The sequence below is a fragment of the Poecilia formosa genome, unplaced genomic scaffold, assembly GCF_000485575.1.
Source record: "Poecilia formosa unplaced genomic scaffold, Poecilia_formosa-5.1.2 Scaffold201, whole genome shotgun sequence".
NCBI lineage: Eukaryota > Metazoa > Chordata > Actinopteri > Cyprinodontiformes > Poeciliidae > Poecilia > Poecilia formosa.
In genome coordinates this window covers 67,351-91,450 of record NW_006800140.1, presented here as the reverse complement: position 1 = coordinate 91,450, position 24,100 = coordinate 67,351, and the positions used below count along the sequence as shown (strand labels likewise).

At 38.5% G+C, this 24,100-nt stretch overlaps 1 protein-coding gene and 1 long non-coding RNA gene across 2 annotated transcripts in view; both read right to left on the bottom strand.

Moving 5' to 3' along the window:
* The window catches only part of LOC107838014 (uncharacterized), a 9,960-nt gene extending 1,462 nt beyond the window's left edge, over positions 1 to 8,498 (bottom strand). Inside the window, exons 1-2 of the long non-coding RNA XR_001664063.1 lie at positions 8,377 to 8,498; positions 6,751 to 6,869 (exon numbers count right to left, since the gene is read on the bottom strand). This is a non-coding gene — a long non-coding RNA (uncharacterized LOC107838014). The remainder of the gene's footprint in view (positions 1 to 6,750; positions 6,870 to 8,376) is intronic.
* Positions 8,499 to 19,043: 10,545 nt separating this feature from the next.
* Positions 19,044 to 23,091, bottom strand: emx2 (empty spiracles homeobox 2). Its single transcript, XM_007566912.2, has 3 exons — positions 22,323 to 23,091; positions 21,209 to 21,393; positions 19,044 to 20,163 (listed from the first exon to the last, which is right to left on the bottom strand). The coding sequence occupies exons 1-3, from the start codon at positions 22,711 to 22,713 to the stop codon at positions 19,996 to 19,998; spliced, it is 744 nt and encodes a 247-aa protein (XP_007566974.1). The 5' UTR covers positions 22,714 to 23,091; the 3' UTR covers positions 19,044 to 19,995.
* Positions 23,092 to 24,100: the final 1,009 nt, after the last annotated feature.

Here is a 24,100-nt window from a genome sequence, read left to right as displayed (position 1 = left end):
TTTCTTTCTTTCTTTCTTTCCTTCCTTCCTTCCTTCCTTTGAAAAAACAATCTTTTTCCATCTTGGGGGATTTATTGTTCCCTAAATCTGGTCTCTGGTTCTGACTTGAGGTTCCTAAATTGCTTGATTTCTTGACTCAATTATTTTTATAGGAACATTTTCTAAGCCACGAATCAACAAGACTGAATAATAAATGGGTCATATGTACTTTTAATGAAGCAAAACCAAAAGTACAATCTAAATTTCCTTTGCGTTTCCCATCTTTTTTGTTATATTCTTTCATTTAACTGTTTTTTGTACTTTAATGAGTGTAACGTTTATTTTTCTAAATCAAGAAGCAATCAGGTAAGAACTGCTCTTTTCCAAAACATTAGAAATAAAATTTACTGCTTCATCAACCTTTATTTCTACAAACAGAAGTAAAATAAACTATGTTGTATTTATTTATGAACAGATAATACACAGAAACACTATACACTGCAAAACACAAAAAAGTATTTGTTTCTAGTTTCTAATGAAAATATCTTAGTATACTTGAAATAAGACAAAACTAACATATAAATAACTTTTCAGCAAGATTTAGGAGGGTGTTTTAAGTCAATAATTTCTTTATATTAATAAAAAAAACTTGTTTCATTGGCAGATTATTTCACTTATAACATTTTCCCCATGTTGTAAGTGAAATAATCTGCCTCTTTTTCATCAACATAAAGGAATTATTGATTTGAAACATTCTCCTTTCTGAAAAGTTACTTGTGAGTTTTGTCTTATTTCCAGTGAACTAAAAGATATTTGCACTAGAAACTAGACAGAGATGGTTGGTAAGATTTTGTGTTTTTGCAGTGTATCTTTGATCTTCAGGCTCCCTTTTACTTTTACACATTTAATAGTGGATTATTATCAGATTTAATTTTCAAATGAAAACACCTTGTTGGTGAAAGGAAAGAGTGATTTAAAAGCAGAAATGTGTGCAGCTAATAAGGCTTAAGACACATGCTACTTTCCTTTTTTTCTCCACCTTCGCTGATTTAATTTCTCCTCCTTATGAGCTGTCACTTTGTCTGGAAATGTATTCATCCTGCACATGCGACTCCTAATAATGCTAATCTTTTTTTTCCTCTTTACCAGAGCTCAAATCTCATGGAGGGATAATCTCAGATAAATATAGTTAATTGAGGCCAGGTGAACTTTCTTTATCTGCCACACAGTCAACCAATCTGAAATAAATGTGATAATTAGAACGGAGATGTCTTCAGCGAGCGCGGCGCGCGGTCCGGTCCCGCAGCCATTTGCTTCAGATTGCATCTAAATTTCATAACGCATCAGAAATCTGTGCTGAATTAGTCATGTTGAAGATGCAGCCGTGTTTCCTGTTAAGATGTATAAACATAATCTGAAAGAGACGAGCGAGATGGACATCTTAAACGGTTTTAACGTCGACCGCCATGTGTTTCTGATCTTTGACGAGGCTGCAAATGTTCTGCATGAATTTCTCAGGGAAAGAAAGAGCATTAAACAAGATGTACTGTCCTAGCTGGAGAGTCTGTACGCCTGTTTATTTAGATCTACATGTGTGGGAATGCGTTTATGTGCAGATGTGAATAAAACTGCGCGCAAGTATGTCTGGAATGTCAAAATGGAGGAGAAATAGTTTCAATTTGAAAATAAGGACGAAAGGGGGAGCTTTAAAACTCATGGTTCTTCTTATTTTTTAATTTTCTTTGATAGTACAGCCAGTTTTCTCTTACAAAATATATTTCTGATGCAGCTGTTGGTATGGAAATTGACACCGGATGTCAGTAAAACTAAATTAGTCCATAAATTTATTGTTAAAATGAGATTACACCAAGAAGAAGTGTTGAATGCATGAGGTGCAAAACGCTTAAATTTCCCTATCACTAATGATAAATATCATTTGTTTTATTCTAATCAATTATCTATATTGGGTCTCTGCTTTTTTGCAGATGATGTGGTTCTATTGGCTTTATTAGATCTCCAGCTTTTCTAGAACCAAAGAGCAATTAGAATAGCAAATATAATAATAGCTTTAAAGAAACCAATAAGTAACGAACATCGACTCTGTGATCTAAACTCACAGTAAAAGACTCCACCGCTGAAGGAAAAACAATGTTAAAGCTCATTTAAAAGTTGTTGCAGCATTTCTAAACAGTGGGAGGAAAAAGTTTGGTTAGATGAGACCAAATGTTAACTTTCTGGACGAGTTTCCTCCGTTTATGAAGGAGAAATGGGTCAAAACCGACTAACAGTGAAGGTAAGAGGCAGAAGCCGCTGGGTGTGTCTGTCTTCAGCACATAACACTAGAACCAGAAGATAGGAGGAATATATGAATACGCATTGGCAGATTATTTCATTCATAACATGGAAACATGTCTCGTTTGTAGTAAAGTTTTCTGCCAGAGGAACTAGAACTTGGTTGCTAGGTGACGGGCTGAGCTTGCCTACCGTTGCTAGGTAACGGTTGTGAAATAACTGAAATAATCTGTTAGTGGAACAAGAGCGTTTTCATCAATATTAAGAAATTACCTACTGAAAACAAGCTGCTATGTCTTGTTGAAAAGTTACCTGAAAGTTTTGTCTTATTTAAAGTGAACTGAGATATTTGCACTAGGAATTAAACCATAAATACTTGGTCAGATTTAGTGTTTTTGCAGGGATATAAATGCCCAAAACAGTTTTTCAGAAAATGATGGAAGATGGTTTAGCCTTCTTCATGTTATCGACTCTGCTTACTGGCTAGCTGAACCCAAAACCTGAGATCAATTACAGTTAATTCATGATTTAGCAGGAGAGTTTTATCACTTAGCAAACATTTTGTATCAATTCTAACCGGCAAATGGAAAAGCTGCTATTATTAGGTTAAACCTACTTTATTGATATTTGTGCTGAAATTTCTTAGACTTTTTACTGTTTTATCAATGCTGTGTGATTGCTTCTGTGTTTAACGTTTCCCACCTCCTGCAAGGAAAGTTTCCCTAAGAGGACAATAATAAAGTTTCTATTAGAAATTTGTTCAAAATGTTCAGTATTTTGCTCAAAACAACACAAATTTTCAATTGCTTTGTTTCCATTAAAAATAAATTAAAGTCACACCTGGATAAGTCATTAAAAACACGCTGCCCCATCATCCTGCATCTACTTCCTGTTTTCTTCTTCTTCGTGGTTTGCGCCAGCGGCAACATCCGGGTGTTGATCTTGTGAAAACAACGTTTCCATTGCAGTGTTTGGACATAAACCAATATAGATACTACCCCCAAAAAATCACACACCTCATGACAGTAAAAATACTGGCTTGTTTCCATTAAGCTAATTTATTTTTGTCAAATTGTGCATTCATAGTCAGTGGTGGATGCAGCTGGTGATACTGATGTTAAAATGTGTTTAATCTTCCAGAAAAACTGTAAGGATTGGTGGATATTTTTTCAGACAAAGTCTTCAATCAAAATAGATTCAACTTAAGCAAAGAGTGACAAAAGCAGCCCAGTTTTACTGCCTTTCCTGTCCTTGTGAGGTATGAAACTCTCCTTAGCTCCGCTGAGCCTGACCACCATTAACACCCCTGAGAAACCTCGTCCTAATTACTCAGTCAGCCTGACAGAATCTCCTTAATTACAAACTTCATTAGCCTGAAGGACTTTGTTTTCCTCCAAAAAACGGAGCGAACCAGGGACAGCTCAGGCCAAGGTGCACAGGAGAGGAGGTGTGTGTGTGTGTGTGTGTGTGCTTTAGAACCGTACTACTTCTTTTTTTTAAAGGAGATGTTAAGACCTTCGTCAGAGATCTAATTAGATTCATGGTGAGAATCAGACACCTTTTAACTAGCCTCTGGAGTCGCTCTAAAAGGACAGCGAGATCCAGGAAAGAGAGGCAGAGAATTAAATTGACCTGCTGCTGCCTTTCATGTGTGAAGGCTGCGATTCGCCGTGTCTTCACCTCCAAATACAAAACAACCCGCAGCACTTCTGCCACCATTATACCTCGCTTATAAACACACAGGACAGCCGGCGGACGCGGCGGCGGCTGCGGCTTCAGCCTGAGCGGTAATTTGGCGGGAGAAGACACACATTACCTCGTTTATGTTTCCCACCCTGTTTTATTGGGGCTGCTGCTCCAGATTATTCATTTGAGGAGGTGTGTGGACCATCGCACATCGCGCTCGGCTTCAAAGCCGACTGCCACTCACTTTCTGCGGGTTTGCATGCATTTAGGGTTCATATGTTCACACTGCATGCAATTATATGCTGGACTGGTGAGAGTTAGCACCAGTTAGAGCCAGGTGAAGCGCGGAGCTTTAATGCATAATGGAGTGCTGCACAAATGTCCATGTTGGAGAGGTTTTAACCATCTCCTGGTCAGACTTCAAAGCTTAAATCGCTCCAGATGCAGCACTCACTGCAAACCGCCGGTAAAGATGTGTAAAATAAATTCACCTTTTATTGCCAGCTAGGTTTTCTGATTAGAAAGCGAGGGAAGGTTTATATTAGTCAATTTCCAACAGTAGCGTCCTAAATATTTCACATTTACACTCAATTAATTGAAAATGCATGAATGTTTGGTTGTGGGAATATTTTGGTATTTTTGGTGCCGTCTACAACTGTTGGTGTCTCTTCTGAAGTTAAGCCTAAAATAAATGCATATTTGGTTCCTGCTGTATGAGCTCACACCAAGAAATCTAGAGAAATCCAACTTGATTCTGTGGAAAAATAAAATCAATTTTGAGAAATAATTGTTAAAAATAATGATAATTGATAGTACCATGAGTATTGCAACTTTGAAAATTTAATTTTAAAAAAACTAAATTTCTTCTGTCCTTCCTTTTCTTTTTACACTAATTGGGAGAATTTGCATTTTTTTGTAGCTTTTTTTGTTTTGTTTTTTTATCATATTGACTTAGAAGTGAGTTGTTTTATTATTTAAGATTTTCTTTTCTTTCTTTGACATGAGTAATTGTATTTATTTTAATTGTGATATGAATAAAAATGTGTTAAAGATCTTTCTTTATCAGAACCTTAAAGAAGGTTTATGTTGTAATCCACTAGATTCTTGTTTTCCTTGGGTTATAAATAGGAAATGAAAACAGGCTTAAAAACAGGAAACACATGAGAACATGCTGTTAAAGTCCAATTTATGTAAAAAGTTTAAATTAAATGGAACTCGGATGAAGATCCGACACATGAAGCGTTTACTTTCTCATCTTAAACATCATAAAACTAATTTTTTGGCCCAAATTAAATTGTTTCAAAAAACGACTTCCTGTATCCACCTTCTCCATTTCCTGCTGCTGGTGGTGCAATGCATTGTGGGATGCATCACTACAGCCTCTATAAAATAAAGATGATGTTCTGTCCTCCCATCACATTACAGCAGCTGTGTTTTGGTCAGACTGAGCCGATCGCTGATGGACGCCGTGTGAGTTTGGAGTAAGACAGAAAAGCACCTCATCATCACTGCTAAGCATGGCAGAGGATCCGTGATGCTGTGGGAATGTTGATCATCCATTAAATATTTGGAATTCTGGGTAATTTTTCTACAAAATGTTTCAATCTGGTGGAAAACTGAAAAAAACTGACATGTATTTGGGACTTTCAGCGGTAAAATGACCAAATCAACACAGAAATATTCCATCAGATAAATAAATGATGTGGCATCCTTCGACTCGTCAACAGCAGGGGTGTTCAACGTGCAGCTTGGGGGCCATTTCTGGCCCTGCAAGTGATTTTGAGCAACCCTCAACCAAAATACAAAACTGGCACAAACTTGTTTTCCAGCTCCAGGTTTAACGGCGTTGATGAAGTTAAACAAATTTTACGGTGAAATTTTCAAGAAAGACAAATTAAAGCCTCCAAAACATGGAAGTTACAAAATAAAATACCAAATTAATTCAATTTAGTTAGTAAATATTCACTGACTTTTACTCAAGAACTTTTAGCAAACTACACTAAATAAACCAAAAGAAGAAAAAAACCAAGATGATCAAATTACATTTTTAACATTTCAGCAACAAGGAGTTCAAACAGCTTTACATCACAAAAATGTCATGTCAAAGATTGAAACATGACATTTTTGCCATAATTACACATCAAAATGTTGGTTTGTGTTTCATTAATTATGGTGGAAAAGCAACTCTAACCAGGTGGGTTTTAGTCTCAGTGTTTCGGCTGTTGTACAGTTTTATGGAAATCCAGAGAAATCATCTAAATGTTTTTTGAACAAGGACTTCTATTATCTAATAAAATTATGTGTTAGTTGTGCATTTAAAATGAAACATTTATGAATCTTTTTGCAATTTTTCATTAAAAAATTCCTTAAAAATATTTAAAAATAGTTTTTTGTCCTAAATCACTTTGAACTTGTCAGTTTTGTCCCTTGAGGTAAAAAGTTTGTCCCCCTCTGGTCTGGAGAGACTCTCTCTGGGAAAACAGATTACTGTCAAATATGGCAGCGATTAACAAGATATTTATTTGAAGCTGAAAGCACTTTTTTTTAATCGTTTCAGTGTGAGGTCATGCTAGTCCAATAAAAGATTAAATCATTTCGAGGCCTTCTCCTCCTCTTTTTACTAATAACAGTGAATCTCCACCTCACCGTCTTTTTGTCCTGCAATGTCTAAGCTTGGAGGTTCAGAGAAAGAACATTATGAGTGACCAATCAGCAGGTGTAATTTGGGTTAGTTTCTCTGTGGAGCTGCTAAGTTGTTCATTTTCCCATAATGAATGTCACAACCTGAATTACCTCCACCAATCATTGACGCGTCAACCAGCTGAACCTCCTGCTCTCTGAGGCGTCAGGACGTTTCCTGCTGCTTCAGACACATGGCCGCTCCGTTTTCAAGACGTCTGATTCAGGAACATCTGTTTGCCGGCGGAAAAAGAGAAAGAAATCTCACATCCTGCATATGAGCTTGGGCTGAGGTTACAGCTTCAAAGCTCACCATGCTAAACCGAGTCTGTAGTCGGCTGTTTGTGCTCAGCGTTCGCTTTAATGCTGCCGACCACAAGCAGGATAGTCGGCCTGCTGGAACAAACCCACAGATTGATCTGTTTTATCGCTGTTTCCTGCAGAAAGTCCAGAGAATGGGTTGATACCCTCCGTCACGCGGCCACAGAGCATCTGGTCGGACACAAACACACAACAGAGCCACACACAATCCCCTCTGAGACTATTGTTTGAAAATTAGTCATGTCACACTCAAGTTGAAGCTCCAGGAGTGAAGAACGGCAGGTTCAATTTGAGCAATTTGACATTTTGAAAATAAATTCATTTAACTGCAATTTCAGAAAAACTTGTTTTGTTGCTAGGACTAGGTGTGTGGATTTTTTGGCAGTATTGAGATTTATTTATTTTGCAAAACTGCAATGGAAACACATTTTTCATGTCACATGATCAACAAAAGGATGTTACTACTGGCGGAAACCATGAAAAAGAAGAAAACAGGAAGTGGTTGGAAGATCATGTTTTTTCACAACTTATCACTTAAAGAAAGTTATTTATGTGATTTTAATTTTGTTTCTTATTTAATGGAAACACCACAATAGTAAAATTGTGTGGGTTTTTTTATTAGCAAAATATTTACAAAGTTTCTAATAGAAACGCAGCTTGTGTCGTGACAGAATAGTTCAGATTGTATTTATTTACCACTTGTCCCTTAGAGGCTATATTATCAGTCAATTAATCAATCTTATTTGTGTAGCACATTTCAGTAACAAGGCAGTTCAAAGTGCTTTACATCATAAAAGCACAAAATCATAAAAATTGATAAAACCAGTAACAAACGTTACATTTGATGAGCGCCATCATCAAAATCATAAACACATATCGTTTTTGTGTTTTCCAGGCACAGAGTGACATTTAATAGCATAATCAAGTAACTATGTTAATGTCAGTAATTATATATTAACTATGACTTAAAGCAAATTTTACTTCGTGATTTAACGTCTTGAAATTGGGCCTCTGTCTCTTTAAAAACTACAGAAACTCCGCCTTCAGGAAGTCATCACAACACCGCTACTCTATTAACCCTTTAACATTTTTAGCGAACAGCTCAAAATGGTTGCCATGGAGATTAAAGGATTTCTCAAACATGAAAGAATCAAGTCAGGATGAAAGACAACATTAAAACATGATGTAAACTCAAAAAAGTCGATTTTACACATTTTAAAAACATTTATAATTTATTTAATAATTCTTCAGTTTAAACATTGCTGTTGCAACTTTCCTTCACTCGCCGGTTTGTTTGTGGAAGCATTAGGTTGCAGTTTACATCCATTGTTGTTGTTTTTTAACGCTAATTTGAATGTTTCTTTGGTTTAATGTGTTCATTTTTAGTAAATTACTTATGTTTGTTTCTTTTATGCTCACCGTTGTTCGTCTCTTTAGACGCTACAGCCTGAACGTGTTTAATAGGAGCGGCCGGTCCGGCACTTCCTGTTTTGGTTATGATGTCACTGATTGCGTCACCGGATAAAACAAAATGGAGGTTTTTCGTTTTTATATCGTGTTATTTATTTTCTTTAAAGTTACCTTGTATTAAATGTTTTATTTTACAGACCATTTAATTGCGTAGATGAGTTTATGAACTAGATTGATAATTTTTCCTGCTTCTTTGTTTAGATTTTGTTGTTACCTGTTTTCAAACAGGCTAATGAAGTACAGGTGTGTCTCCAATTCTGCTTAAAACCTGTAAGATTTTTGTCTAAAGGCAGGTCAAGATGTCAGAAAATAAAATTCACCAGGAAGAAACTTGAACTTTCTCCCCACAACTCTCAAAAACAAAACAAAAAAAGATAAAATTTTCTTGTTGCAACTTTGGGTTCAGTGTTTCAGTCGGGTTTTTAGAAGTACGTTGAAAGGTCAGAGTGAACATAAATAAATAAAAACAGATTTTCAAAACGTAATCAATTGGCACAGAACACATTTAAACATCTGGTGTGTTATTTTGTTCTTGCAAAATTACGTCCACTTTAATTTATAAGGTGAAGTTAAAAAGAAGTTTCCCTGAAGTCAGTGAATGTTTTTAGTTTATTCTGTTTTGTGATGCATTCAAGGAGTAATTGTTGTTGTTTTCTTTTATTGGTGCCACCTCAAAAAAATCCATCGATGATGAATGCAACTAAAACTTTTTTGTTTTAGATTTTATTGCTCTGGCTGCTTGGGTTTGAAGTTTGTCCATGGAGTTCCTGTGTCCCCTCTGGATACTCCAGCTTCCCCCCTCAGTCCAAAAACAAAAAACAGTGGTAGGTTAATTTTTCTCTCTAAATTCCCCTTTGGTGTGAATGTGTGCACATTGCTGTTTGTTCTGTGTTTCTGTGCTGAACTGAAAAAACTCCTCAAAATGGGTAAGACAACAGAGCATAAGTTAATAAGATAAATGTTGATCATCAAAGATTAGTTAATGGCTTCCAGCCTAAAACTCCACATATCAATGGTCAGAACAATAATTAAAAAGGTTAAATCGACTTTAACTGAGACTAACAAGGCTGAAAATAAATGCAGACGATCAACCACAGAGAGAAGGGGTAGAAAAGGTCAAAGGTTAGAGAACGGCAGACTCCTTGGCATCCATTAGATGACTCGCCAACTTGCTGTCCAGATACACCAGGAAAAGAATTTCACTGTCCTACAATCACAAACAAAAACATGTGGAGTTCAGTAAACCTGGACTTTACCTGCGGTTAGATGAGACTAAGGGAGTTTTATACCAAGAACTGCTGAAGGAAACAACATGAAAACGTCTGAAGACACTGAATGTAACTTCCTTTTTCACAAAATGTTTAAAATGAAGTGGTGTCAGATTTTAGCGGTTGCAGGATTCTTCTTTTGTTTTTGGTAAATGACCACGAACCTTTTCTCCCGCTAGTTCTAGGCTCACATGTTTGTTATAGTTTGTTGTTTTTACCTAGAATGTCCTGCTCTATAGTTCACTTCCTGCTTTTGGAGAAGTTTCCAGTCCACTTTATGTTCACATAACCATTTGAATGGCACCAGAGTTCACTTTAACTGAACTGAGACCGAGGTTTGTAGGTGGACCAGAAAATCTGTGAAAAGTTACATTTCCTCCACCTCCTCCCTGCGATACCACAGCCGTCTGAAGAAATGCTCCACTCCCGACCAAAAACAACCAATCAGAAACAGGAGGCGGGTCTTACCACTGTCAATCATCCTCATGTTCTTGCTGCTAAATGTGCTAATGAGACAACTTACTGCTACAGACAAACCGTTTATCTTCTGATATCAGTGATTATGTTAACTTTATCATTCAGAACAGGCTATGCTAGCTGCAGCATAGCAGAGAGCAAGGTGGGAACAGCGCCACATGAGACTGTAATTGACAGCGCTAAGACCCGCCTCCTGGCTCTGATTGGTTGTTTCTAGTTAGCACAGTGAGAAGGCAGAGGAGCTAACGCTTTTGGTAGCACTTTATTTGAAGGGGTGTGAAAAGATTGACATGACACTGACATAACCATGACATGAACATGAAGAAGACTTAATTTCTTTAAAACTGTTGCCATTCAGTACATAATGAGACTTTTAATGCAAAGTTTAACTTTTAATGGGCTTTTAATGCAACTTTTAGTGCAACTTTGCATAAAAATGTTATTATTTACATAATGACATCAAATATTCATGAAGACTCCTTTGTGTTCATGTTATGTCATGTTTATGGCCGTGTCATGTTGGTCTTATGCACCCCTCTTCAAATTAAGTGTTAGTAATTTTTTCACACATTTTCTCTCATACCACGCGACATAGTGACACTTTCAACAAATATGCAAAACATATTTTACATATGAAATGCTTTAGGAACTTGCAGGAACAGTTATTACATTTTTAACAGTTTGTGAATGGTTTTATCCATGTATTCTGACATTTCGGATCATTATTTGTCCCAAAATGAAAATAAGTTTGACTTATTTCAGATGCTTTTATATATTTCATTTTTATTTATTTTTGGTAACACACAAAAGTGTCATCCACACCAGAGAAATCAGCCATAACTGTCATGAGTTGAGGTGGAGGTGGTGAGAGTGAACGCAGGCAGGACCCAGATTGAGAGGTGGTGATGATGATGATGATGATGATGATTGGTTTAATTAACAGTAGCACAAACAGTCCAGTTCAGGCGGCACGGCAGAGAAATAAGCAACAGCTTGATACCAACTGAAACCAATAAGACTGACATACAAGAGCTAACGCCATCACAGGACTATACAGTTCAACTGTGACGACTAAGACAATTACTGACAACAAGACTGACTTTAGACGAGGACCTGACAAGAGACAAAGACAACAGGTGGACTTAAATACGCAGGGAGGGAAATCAGGGAATGAGACCCACCTGGGAAGCAATCAACAGGGAAGACAGGACAGGGACAGGGCTAAACACAGAAAACCTCAAAAATAACTACACAGAAAACACAGAACACAACAGTAAGGGATCTGGTTCCTTTTATGCACATTCATAGAAATCTACACTGGAGTTTTAATTTGCTCAACAGTGAAATGAGAGAGTGAGAAGTTAAATTTTTATTTTTTAGAATGCAGCACTGTAGTTTTAAAACGTTAATCTGACTCCATGATTGAAATCAGTTCACGAAACTCCAACATTTTGTTATTATTTGTTATCCAGTGTCCAGTTGGTCGACCTCCAACATGCCGACGCTCGGCCAGAGGAAACCTGATCTTGAGTGTCTGTGGGGGTCAGACTTTGCTGCCTTGCAGCTGCCAAGAGGGGGAGACACAGTGAGGCTCAGAGCAGAGGAGCAGGTGCCCATCGTTTCACCTGTCTGCTCAACAAAACCTCCACATGTTTACGTCACATCCAGCTCTGCTTTTAGCCACAAAGACATGAAGATCAGAGAACCAGGGAGAAGCAGCTCATGGACTCTCCTGACGCTGTCCTGCGCTGATGACGACGAGGATGAGCAGCGAGGGGACCCAAAGGTCAAGAGACGCAAAAAATACTTCAGCCGACATGTGTTATACATTTAGCGAGGCCATTGTTTGTTTTATTTAGAGGGCGAATTGAGGATTTTCCAAACTGCAGAGCCCCTGAGGTATTTTATCAGGTGTACAGTCCGCCATGTGTTACACATTAGAGAGCAGAGGGGGGAATGCTGGTTGCAGATCCAACCTATGAAATGTTTGAAGGTTTGAGCTTCACAGGAGGAGCTGGTTGGCTCGCCTGGACAATTACTCTCTTCAGAGCTGGAATATACTGGTGGGGAAACACTTATATGCAAATGAGGCTGCAGCAAATTACAGGCCAAATTGGCCCGGTATCATTAAAGAAAATAAACACAAGGAATATTAATGCGGTGAGAGGAGATGTTTGCAGAAGGAAAGCAGCTAATGAGGATCTGAAGCTGTCTGGACAGTGTGGTCAGTGCAGGGAGCAGGTCCAGTTCAGGCCCAGTTCAGCCACATACTATATGTGTCTGTAAGCAGTGAAGCTCCTAAACCTGCAGCGCAAAAGTCTGCACGGCTGTGAAACAGTTAGCACACTGTAAAAACTCATTTCAGTCACTTTTAAAGTATAGATATAATTTCAGCTCATCAAGGTTTGTTGTTCTAACTTTAAAACTAACTGTAAGTAAATATTTAACATCTTACATCAAATCTTAGACAAGTATGTTTTATTTTGTAAATTTAAAGGTAACCTACTATGCTTCGTTGAACAAATTAGGTTCTGTCTATTGGTTATACAAAACATCACACTTTTTTGCACAAAATCATTTTTAGATAAGATTTTAATCTGCTATGGGTTGTTTTAGGGCCTCTTGTTGCTTTAAATCCAAATAAGCTGCTGTATAAACTTAACATTTACACCCACACCTGAAAATGGCTGCAAACAGATGAGCAATTATGCAACCGTTCATCTTTGACAAGCATTAGTAGGACCTCCTGTACAACTAACAAGAGGACTTGAAGCTGTCTGGACAGTGTGGTCCAGAGAGCTTCAGTGGTTTCTGGATGGTAAGTCAACAACACAGTGCTTGTGGTTTTCAGCAGCCATTGCACAGCGGTAAAACCAGCTGACCAAACATGCTGGTACTCAGATTGGGTTCCTAGGTAATGGACTGGGCTTCAACTAGGGTTGCTAAGTAACACCACAGTGCCCATCAAATGTGACTTAACAATCGGAAAGTTTTTGAAATAACTCATTTTCCAGACACCAAAAACATTTAACTCATTGCTAAAAAACAGCTGGGTTATTTATAAAAGCAACAGAGACAAAAATGAAAGTACAAAAACATGCGTAGGTTCCCTTTTAAACAAACTAAGTAAATATTTTACTATGTTACATCAAATTTTAGTGAAGTATATTTAATTTTGTAAATTTAATCTTTGGTAATAGTTGTATTTTTATGTTAACTATTTAATTTTGGTGACATCTGTGGAATCGCCCCAGTTTAAAATGATCCTGGAGGGCTCAGCTGTTTGGGGTCTCTGAAGAACAAGGCTACGTTCACAATACAAATTTTGACGCTCAATTCCATTTTTTTTTTTTTTTTTTTTTTTGCTAAAATGAAAACATTTTTATTCATGCTACTAATTAAATGCAACTGCAGTCAGACTTCTGTGAGAACGGTTTACAGCCCAAGAAAGACCTGCATTCACAGAAGAAGAATGAAGCCCTCACATAGCAGCAATCTGTTTATGGGGGTAATAATAGACGCCGCCATCTTTGGATTGATTTTAAAGTCATTTAGCGGTGGGAGTCAACTGACAAGATCATAAGATGAAGGAAGCTAGTAAAGAGAAAACACAACTAATAGCAACAGCATGTTGTGGAGCATCAGCTGCAACTTCTGCTGTGAATCTGTTTGGATGTGGAGTCAGAACCAAGAGTGGTGTGGTTCTTAGTGACACAGACTCTTTTATAAGTTCATAATTATCATTTTTAGTCATTGTTTACATGCAGATTTACAGCGTCTGGCTTTTTCTGCTGCAGAATTATGGCACGTAATAACTCTGCACCATGATGCGGCATGGCTGTTCAGTCTGCAAAAGCTCTGAAAATAATCCCACACATATTTGATTTAGTTCCACATATGGACGTGGCACAAACCGGGTTTTTTGACGGTGAAAAGACTGAAAGTGGGTCGTTCAGGCTGCCATGAAAAGCAGGTAAATGGGTCGCATGTGCCTGCTGTGTGAAGTTTAGTTTTCAGTACAGCAGTGACACAAGTCTGACGTGAAAACAATAAACTCTCTACATATATGAACCAACTTCCAGAAAAGTGCAAAACAGGAGAAACGCTGATCTCCTTTGAACCCAGGCTAAATCCCCATGTTTAACATTACCTTTAATTTATAATAACTGGAGCATTGATCAATATATTTGATGCATATTTGACAAAATGTAATGTTTTCTGCTCGTTTCATAATTGGTTATTGTGCTGGGTTTTCATCTTGAACTGCCTTGTTAAATTAATAAACTTAATTAGACTTAAACAGAGCTGAAGAGTTAATTTTGTGACCTGCGTGGGTTAATTTTATTGTTTAGACTTGAAAAAAGCTAAAATTTCATCACAAATTCAGTTTGTAGCAGTTTTTCTGTTGTTTTGTGGAATAATTCCCTCAACAGAATGAGACTAAAAGTCTTAATAAGTTGGAAATATCTTCATCTTCTTCAAAAATTAATATTACTAGAAAAAAGGTATATGTTTCTTTTCATTTTAAACCCTAAAGACAGAAATAAAATTGTGGTTCTTTGAAAATGTCCTAGAATGAGTATTTTAAACGTCGTGTAACATTAGCAGCCCTGGCTGAGTTTTATTTAGCTGCACTGAGGGTAAAAATGTCTCTCTGGGTTGTGCAGGATGCAGACGGCCGGTACACTGACATCTGCCTGCTTGGTGTTTTTATTTTGCAGTTGGTGCAGATGATGACCCTGGTTTGGTTGAATATCAAAGCTGTCCCGTCCTGGTCGTCTGTTTCTCCATAAATTACCCAGAAACCTGTGCAGTGGTCTCATAAAAACACCACAGAGGGATTTCCTGCAGCCGAAAAGCAAAAACACAGAAAAGAGACGAACTTTGAGCACAGCAGACATTCTCACCAATACCGTGACGTCTTCACGTGAAATATTAAAACAAATTACAATTTTAATTGATTTATAGCAAACTCAGAGGAAAACGTCCGAGCTGTGGTTTGACCAACACTTTAGATTAGATTTAAAACATTTTAACTATTAAACAAGTTTATATGAAATTGTAAATTATGTATGTAGATTAATGAAAAATCCTTTTAAATATATTAAATAGATTTTGTGCTGGAATCTGATTAGAAAATATAAAGTTAGAAGAAATGCTAGATGTTTTGAAATTTTAATTCTAATATTAATTTATAGAAAAATGTGGTTAAATTCAGCAAATTTTATTCAGTAGTTTTTAAACTCCTTAATATTTTACTAATTGAAACTTACATAATAATAATTTCTACTCAAACATATTGATGAAAATCCATCCACTTATTCCTTATGGTTAATTTCTGTTTTTTCACCGATAGTTTGTGCGCTAAGAATCATGGGTAATTAAAACCGCTTCATCCTTTCTTCCTCTGTCTCATTTCTTTCTTTCTTTCTTTCTTTCTTTCTTTCTTTCTTTCTTTCTTTCTCTCTTTCTTTCTTTCTTTCTTTCTTTCTTTCTTTCTTCTGTTTTGTATTTGATCATGTAATTTTTGTTTCCTGGACAGCAGCAGGAAAATTGACAACATTTATTTGCAACTTTGACTTCCTGGTTGTAAATGATAGTAAACTAACTGATGGCGCACTGATTGATTTTGGGCTTTAAATACATTTTTAAAATTACATCTATGACGTGAACAATGAGGACCGTCAAGAGTCCCAGAAGCAGAAAAAGAAGAAGAAAAGGGATTGCGTCCTCAACTCCCTGAAAACCTGAAATGTTCCACAAACTGCTTGTTAAAGTTTAAAATCAGAACAGAAAACATAAAGGTCAAGTATTATTTAAACGTGACTATATTGTTCTTAACCCCCTTATGAATGGTGACGCTCCAGTTCAGGGTCATTGAACGCAGCAGGCCGCCGTGCGTACACCTAAACGCCTCATCTTCGCGCATTTAGACAGGGGATGCAGACAAATCCGACATGAAATAAAACTAATCCCGCATCTGCGCAGTTGACTTTCTGTCAGGCTGAGTTGATCATAAGTGCTGACTGCAGCCGATGTTAAAGTGGAAGTTGCTGCGTTTGGAAAACATAATCATGAGCGCGCATCGCGCAGCCTCCAGCGCCCCTCCCTGCGTTGTTAATAATAAAGAGAGAAACTGAATCCGAAGCTGCGATGTTTAATTCATTATTATGTAAGCTATTTGGAGAGTGATTGGACGGTAATTGCTCATTAGGCTTGTATATTTGTCGCTGCACCTTATGTCAGGGCCAGAGGAGCTGTGTAGGGAGGATTCTCTCCTTTCATGGATCCATTTCAGAGGCAATTTGTGAAACAGGACAGATCAGGTTAGACCTGACGCGGCTTTGTGATTGTGACAGGCCGGCCTGCAGGTGCCACCCTTCAATTGGATCCCCTAACTGATGGGATCAGTGGAATAAAACGCGAATCCGCTCCACGCATGTTGACTAAAGTTCCTAAAGCCAGCCTTTGAAAAGCCACTTCTCCCATCTTAAAGAGATTTCACCTCGATCAATTATTGACTTCGCGCTCTGATAGGAACCCTGTCTTCCGCACATATTCCTCCCTCGGCTACTATTCACATTAGCGGTGTCAGCGGACGTAATTATACCTACTAATTGCAGATTAGAGGTTTTGGGTCAGCGGGGTCACTCGATAGGGCCCGGCTACTCGTTTCTGGGCCGGATAATCATTTCACGTCGCGGGATAAATGTTTAATGCAGCGGGCCTTGTGGATCCAAAACGTCCAAACTTCAGTTCGGGTGTTTTATTCGGTTTTATGGGCAGTTTAGCTGCTGGCGGCGGGTCACCAAAGGGTTGACCCCCTACAGCCAAAGCACAAGCGCGTGGGATGTGACGTGTCCCATCAGGACGCGCGCGCTCTGGTTTGAATTCTGACTCAATGATTTTCATGTCTGAATTTGCTAGAAATGTCTGGATATTACTATTATTTATTTCAAAAATAACCGCTGTTTATCAATAAAACTTATTTTATATAATGTTTTATTATTTTTATTTTATAAATGTTATTTTTTTGCTTACAAAATGTAAAATAAGAAGAAAATGTTTATAAAACATTAAAGGTTTAGTTTTTCTTTTTATTATCATTTTGAAGGTAAAACTTATTGACGCCTTATTTAGAAAAACACAAAATAACTGTTTTCTGTTTCCCCCATTATTATTTTTTTAAGATGTTTCATAGATTTAAACCAAATAAAGAAGAAAAGCAAATTATTGTGCTCAATGATCGTAACGCGGTTCCTCAATTTTTTTTTTTTACATCTGAAATATTAAAAATGTCGAATATAAGATACCATTTTGGTTATTTTTAGAGTTTTTCGTCTGTTTCTGTTGAATTAAGGTTTATTTGGCTTCCTATTTATATTTCTAAATAATTTAAAATATTATATAGAATTTAAAAAGTTGTTTAGAAATTTCGAATTATTTTTTCGAATAAGTTGTTTGGATTTCTTTTTAATTGGGGCACGTTTGTAAAAAATATATTTTTCCAATTTCTCAGAAAAAAAAAACTATTTAATTGCCTTTTAACGACGTTTTTTTTAAAAACAAAAAATGCGTCTAAAATTTGCTCTATTTTTTCTTGTCAACTTCCGCCTAATTAAAAAAAAAAAATCCAGGTGAGACTCAAACGTGTTTAATCAAATTTTAGCAGCCTCTAATGAGGACTCCGTCCTGTGTGTCCAAACAGGCGCACAAAGGGTGATTTTTGGGGGGGTAAGGAGAGGGAGAGCTGTGCGCCAAATTTGTTTGCGGCGGATCAAGGCTCACCGCCTCCACTGCACTTTCTTTATCTTAATTCCAACTTGAAAAGATATAATTATCTAGTTTGAACAGGACTGCTATCAAATCCTTCTTTATAGGCAGGGTGGGGAAAAGCTCGAGTGGATTGTGAGGCTCTGAGCCGCTCCGTGTTGCCCGAGATAGGAGTAATGAAGTTGTGGAGTCCGGAGATACAAAGGGCATTAACCTCATTAGCATGAAACCTTTTCTTCTAACTATTGTGGGACCCTTTCAGTCCTCTAATCCCCCCTATTTCAAAGCTGGGTTTGTAATAAAGCTTTTAGTTTTTTCTATCTCTCTAAAGCTGATGGTATTCTCCCTCTCTGTGTCTCTTTCTAGATTTTTATTGCTGTTATAATCTGTTGGTCGATTATTAAGAATTCCCATCTATGTCTCTAAAACACTCGTTTCTATTCATAAAACAATTAAACATGAAAAATTTAGTTTTTCTGGAAAGTCAGAAAAAAAAATCTAACAATCCTTGCTGAATTTTTTTTCTTCATATTTTTAACGCGGATTTTGTGTTTCTGTTTGATTTTAATGAACAGTTTCTTGCTCCAGTCCCAGGCAGCAGTTCTGCTGGAAGACTTTTTCAGACAAAGATCCCATTTTGCGGCGCATTGCAACCTTCCCTTATCGCGTCGTGAGGGGTAGTCAGATTGTACTAAATTATGTCCAAGCGAGCCTCCCCCCTCCTCTAACCCACCCCTCCTCTTCGGATCCGTGGATTAAGAGATTAAAGTGGACCACTGGGCAATGCATCCCCTTTCCCCCCTCATATTACCCGCATGATAATTGCCCAAACTGATTTGCACTTCCACAAAAGCCTTGCACAGGGGGCCTCTTTGTAGCTGCAGCGCAGCAGACTCTGCAGCCGCCCCCCGAAAAATAAAACCAGCGCAGTCAGTCTGAAGACGCGCTGCAGCATCCCGCTTCCAAAATGGAGAGAAAAAAAAAAAAAAAACCTCTCGCTGCGCCAAATTATTGCGCATTTTTCCCGATTTCCTCATCAGAAGCCTCATTTACTGCGGCTGCGCGGTTTTAATTAAGTCATCCAATTGTACTGCGCGCGACATACTGATAAAACTTTATTGACAAAATATTGACAATTACATACTTCTTGGAAGTATACTTTGTGTTAAAATTGTAGCAAACTTAACACAAACACAAAAAATATTTACATTCTGTAAAAGGGGGGTTTGAACAGAAACAGGAACTTTTTAGCATTTCTGTACATGGAATACGTTCAGTGCCTGAAGTTTGTTTGTTTTTTCTGTTTTTTTTTTTTGTTTGTTTTTTAGTCCTTCACTGAGTCCTGACAGGAGGCTGCAGAGCGACTCGGTTCTGGTTCTGGTAAAGCTTTGGGTTGAAGGAACGTCCTGATATCTTCCCTTTCACTGCTGCGCTTTGATTCACCTTTTAGAAACAAAAATAATTAAAAAATGTTTTCTTCTTTAAAAAAAAATCAAAACACCGCTACTTCATATGTTTTCACAATCACTTTTACACGAGAATCATCAAGGAAAGACTGCACACTTTGTAGAAAGGAAGAAGCACGACATCTCTCTGCTGGAAAATAGAGTTAAAAGTGAAAAAGAAATTGAATTTTCTTCTTTTTTCCCTCTTTAGTCAAATTAAAAGAACTATGGGGGGAAATATTAAACCATGCATTTCAAGTTTTACAAAAAAAAAAAGTAGTTTGGTGTTTTGGTTTCTTGAGTGAAAAAAAATCTTCTGAAGTGCAAACGTCCAATAAGAATTGGAGAAAAATTGAAAATTAGGTGGAGGTGTGAGGGCTCGTAGTGGTGGAGCGGGGTGGGTTCAGGTAGGCGGACTGAGGCGCAGCTTCCCGGCCCGGTTGGACCGACAGAGCCGCTCCGTGCAGCAGGACCAGCCTCGGCCTCCGTTTCTCCTCCATCTGACCCTCCGACAGTCTCTGCCCCGCATCCTGTATCCTTATCCTCCTTCATTCAGACAATTCTGAGAAAGTCAGTCCCATTTTGGATTTTTCTTTTTCTTTTTTTTAATCGTCCGAAGTGACATCAATTTCCTCCGGGCTCGCCTGTTTGGTCGCCAGCCTCCAGCGGTTTATGTGATGCGAGCCTTTCTTCTTCTGCTGAGACTCCGAGCCCTCCTCCTCCAACTTCTGCCGCTTGAACTTCGTCCTTCGGTTCTGAAACCACACTTTTACCTGAGCAGGAGCGGGACAAAAGAGGGAGACAGAAAACAAGCCGGATCAGTGTCAGGAGATAAACCTGCGATTGGTCCGTGCGTAAAAAGGAGAGCAAAGAGGGAAAAATGCGCTTAAATTTCAAGGAAAGATTAAATTACCAAATTATAACAAAGAGCAAAATAAATATAAATACATCATGCATGATGATACTCCTCACAGTGACATTTTTATTATCGGTAAAAACGTGTATCTGATGTCAACACATTCTTCTAAATGGATTTGTCAATAATCAATACCGACGTCTAAATCGATAAATTATCCGCTGCTTTGCTTTGTCACTCCTAAATGGCCGCTGAGGTGCGTTTAATAAACCTTCAGAGGGGCTAATTGAAGGAGGTGACGGTTCATTTCTCCCCTCGGCTCCAGCGGACAAAAGACGGCGGCCTGATGGGCTCAAACAGCGGCTTAAACATAGCAGCGCCTCGCTCTTTGTGTCCACTATCCCATAAAATGGTTAACTGGTTAATTTGCCCTCCATTTTGAAAGGCAACATTCTCTCATCCATAGCCCCTCCACCTCCCCAAAACAAAGTAATCCAAGCCCTTCTGAAATGAGGTTAGGGCCTACACAATGACCGGCAGAAAGCCCCCACCCACCACCGCTGTCCTCGGTTGACAACACGCATTTACGGACCACGGTCTGCAGAAACAATTTGCGGGGTTGATCGGTGGGAATGATTGTTTTTCAAATGTCAACAGCCATCTTTAGATCCGTGCGTAAATATTGAGTACTGGTAAATTATAATTATAATAATAGTGACAATAAAAACAATAATAATAAAAACACCGTGACGCACGGTGAAAATATATGAACGTCTCATGTGATCCTCATCAGGAATCAGATGAGACATGAATAAATAAACGTGACATTAAGCAGCAGGTTTATGCGCAAAAAACGGATTAAAAGCAGAAACGGGCGCGACTGTTTGTCATTCACAAATAATAACAACAACAATAATAATAAAAAAATAAAGCTCGTAAAAATGGAGGAGTTTTTCTTTTACCTGAGTTTCTGTGAGGCTAAGGCTGTGGGCGAGCTGCTTCCTCTCCGCTCCCACCACATAATGGTTCTTCTCGAACGCGTGTTCGAGCCGGAGGAGCTGCGAGGGGGAAAAAGCTGTCCGGATTCTTTTGGGCTTTCTGGCCAGCGCGTTGTGCAAAAGGAAGCTCTCTGGACTCGTTTCGTTGCCTGAAAACGAGCAGAAAACGAGGATCCTGGGTGATTTTTTTAAATGACTGAATTCACATGTTTGCATAAACAAAAGGCCTGAGCTCACAGGAACACTGGAAGTGTTGGATAATAGTTTATTATTTGGAGATTATGGCGTAAAAGTATATAATTTAACTGAAATGTGTGTTTAAAACGTTTGTTTGTCCTCATGCAACTGTACAAGACGATACAATTATGGTCTTATTTATTTGAACAAAGAGAAACAAAATCGGAATTATCTACAGCGAATTTATCACATGTGTAAGTCGCCACTATAATATAAAATGTGTTGAGAAAAAAAATCAAATAAGTGTAAAACCAGCTGAAAGTGATCAAGTAAAAACAAATAAAATTAAAATAAACATAAAAATACAAAATAAAAACGCCGTCTGAGTCATCTGACTCAATGCAAAGCATCATAAACAAAAATCTAAATTATTTTTGTTAATTATTATTTATTAATTCTTATGTAATTAAAATTAAGGAATATATATATATATATATATATATAGTTTTATAGCATTTATTTTCTTTAACCTTTGAGTAAACACTGCAGGCTACAATATGTCATTTTTTAGCTCTAGCAGCTTCACAATACGGTTTCATTAAAAGCAAAGCCTTATTTCGCTTTTAATACTTTTTGCTCTTTAGATAACTGTAAGTAAACAATATTTTTTATTTCACCTATTTCCCAGAGTTTCTCATATTTTTACACACCAGTTTATGTGCAAACTCACAAGTTTTACGTGAGCCTCTAACGCGTTTTTTGTGCCACCTATTTCCCAGGATTTCTCATATTTTTACACGGGAGTTTATGTCCAAACTGGAAAGTTTTACGAAAAGTGAACCCCAAACGCGGCCGGTCAGCGCACGTCACGCGTAAAAGCTGAGCCATAAGGAGAACTTACCCTGAAACCTGTGGCCCAGGTACCTATATCTGTGTAATAACCAGGGGTAGAAGGTGGACGGATCCCGCTGCTGGCTGGCGAAAAGCGGGTGCGGACTGTGCGACGAGGAGAGCGGGTGAGCGGCCAGCGCGTGTGGCGGGGCCACCGGATGCACCGGGACGGCGGAGTTCGGCGGGTGAGAGACCGCCTCTGCAAACACCAAGTCCGGGTTCGAGTAGACGCCCCTGCCGCCGGAGTGGAAACCGTTCAGGAACGGGTTCATCTGGCCGGAGTTTGCATAGCTGAGAGCCGCCGGCCTGATGGGCTCCTCTGAGCGGGACGCCGGTACCGGATTGTCCTTCGCCACTAACGATTCTATAGTGAAACACCTCTTCGGTGTGGGTTGAAACATGGTCTGATAGTCCAGATTCCCCAGTTTAGGTCGAAGTTGTCGAAGGCGCCGCTGCTTAAAATAATCCTCCACACCCAAAGAAAAGGGGGGAAAGTTTTCTTCGCTGCGAAATAAGTTGGGAAGCTTGTAGGAAAAAATAAAAAGAGCTCAGCTACTCCCAGGCTAATCCATGGATGCGCTGGTGTTTTTTCCCCGGCCGGGTTGGTGCAAGCAGATTTGTTAGTTCATGAGCCTAATTAGCGCTGCAGCCCCATAAACAGCTTCCTCTGCAGGCTGTAATGGCATGGTGATTGGTCGCTGCTGCCGCCGCCGCTGCTGCTCGCCTTGAGGTGGAGACGGGGAAGACGCTTAAAAAGTGCGTCAACGGGGAAGCAGGGGCGCGGAGAGGCGGACTCGAGCGCGCAACACGGAACGGATTCGTCCAGAGAGGAGGCCCCCCGCACACGCGCGCGCACTCTCTCTCTCACTCACGCGCGCACACATATCTCCGGGACATTTAACTCATTCATCCGAACCATGGAGAGCTGCAGGTTTGCAGCTTGTTTGCATGGAAGGCTCATAAATGACTCACTGAAACTGATTTTAGGAGGGAGAGTGTGAGCGGCGCGCTGACTGCTTGGCCAATAATTATTTTTAATTAACCACAACAGCTCGCTCCAATTAAAGACCAACATGAACATATAACTCCGCTTATTTTACTTATTTATTTTGGTTTCACACCGGATATTTTAAAAATAAAAACTTTTAGTTTTCCTTCCAGTTATTTTGGTTTTAAACGATGTTTCAACAGAACCAAATAAAAGTCTTAAATGAGTCCGAGCTGCTTTCACGCTTTTCGTTAAGAGTATTCGACGTACTTACATGCAAATAGGTTTCTGCGTGACAGCATTAAGACAAAAACACGCTCAGGTGTTTGGAGCAGCCTACCTGTGCGTGGATCAGTTGACATGCGGGGTCACGGCCACGCACCATGCAGGCCTTCAGGGAAGCGGAGGCAGCTGGGAAGTCATGCAAACATTTTTTAAAAACTGTAAAATATTTAGTCATTATTATTATTATTATTATTATTATTCCATAGTATCGCATAAATATTGTCATGCTAATATATCACTAAGGAGTCTATGGAATGTTCTGTGAATTATTTTGTACATGAAGTTTCGTGGAATAAAATATTGTAACATTAAAATTAAAAGAGCAAAAGCTTCCCAGCAGAGACAATTAAACTTATTCGTATTAAAAGCATTATTTACATAGCCTCCCGGCTCCACCATATATACGCACATCAGAGACTCAAATCACTTAATATATATATACTTAACATAAATATACATATTAAGCAATTTGCGTCTCCGATGTGCGTGTTGTTGCTCTTGGTCTCAGTGTTTTT

Bases quoted from the DNA above. Each gene is read 5' to 3' on its own strand.
- emx2 (XM_007566912.2), bottom strand. From the start codon at position 22,713: ATGTTTCAACCCACACCGAAGAGGTGTTTCACTATAGAATCGTTAGTG. The intron at 21,394-22,322 runs GTAAGTTCTCCT...GCTCGTTTTCAG, and splicing joins CCTGGGCCACAGGTTTCAGG to GCAACGAAACGAGTCCAGAG. The intron at 20,164-21,208 runs GTAAAAGAAAAA...GCTCCTGCTCAG, and splicing joins TTAGCCTCACAGAAACTCAG to GTAAAAGTGTGGTTTCAGAA.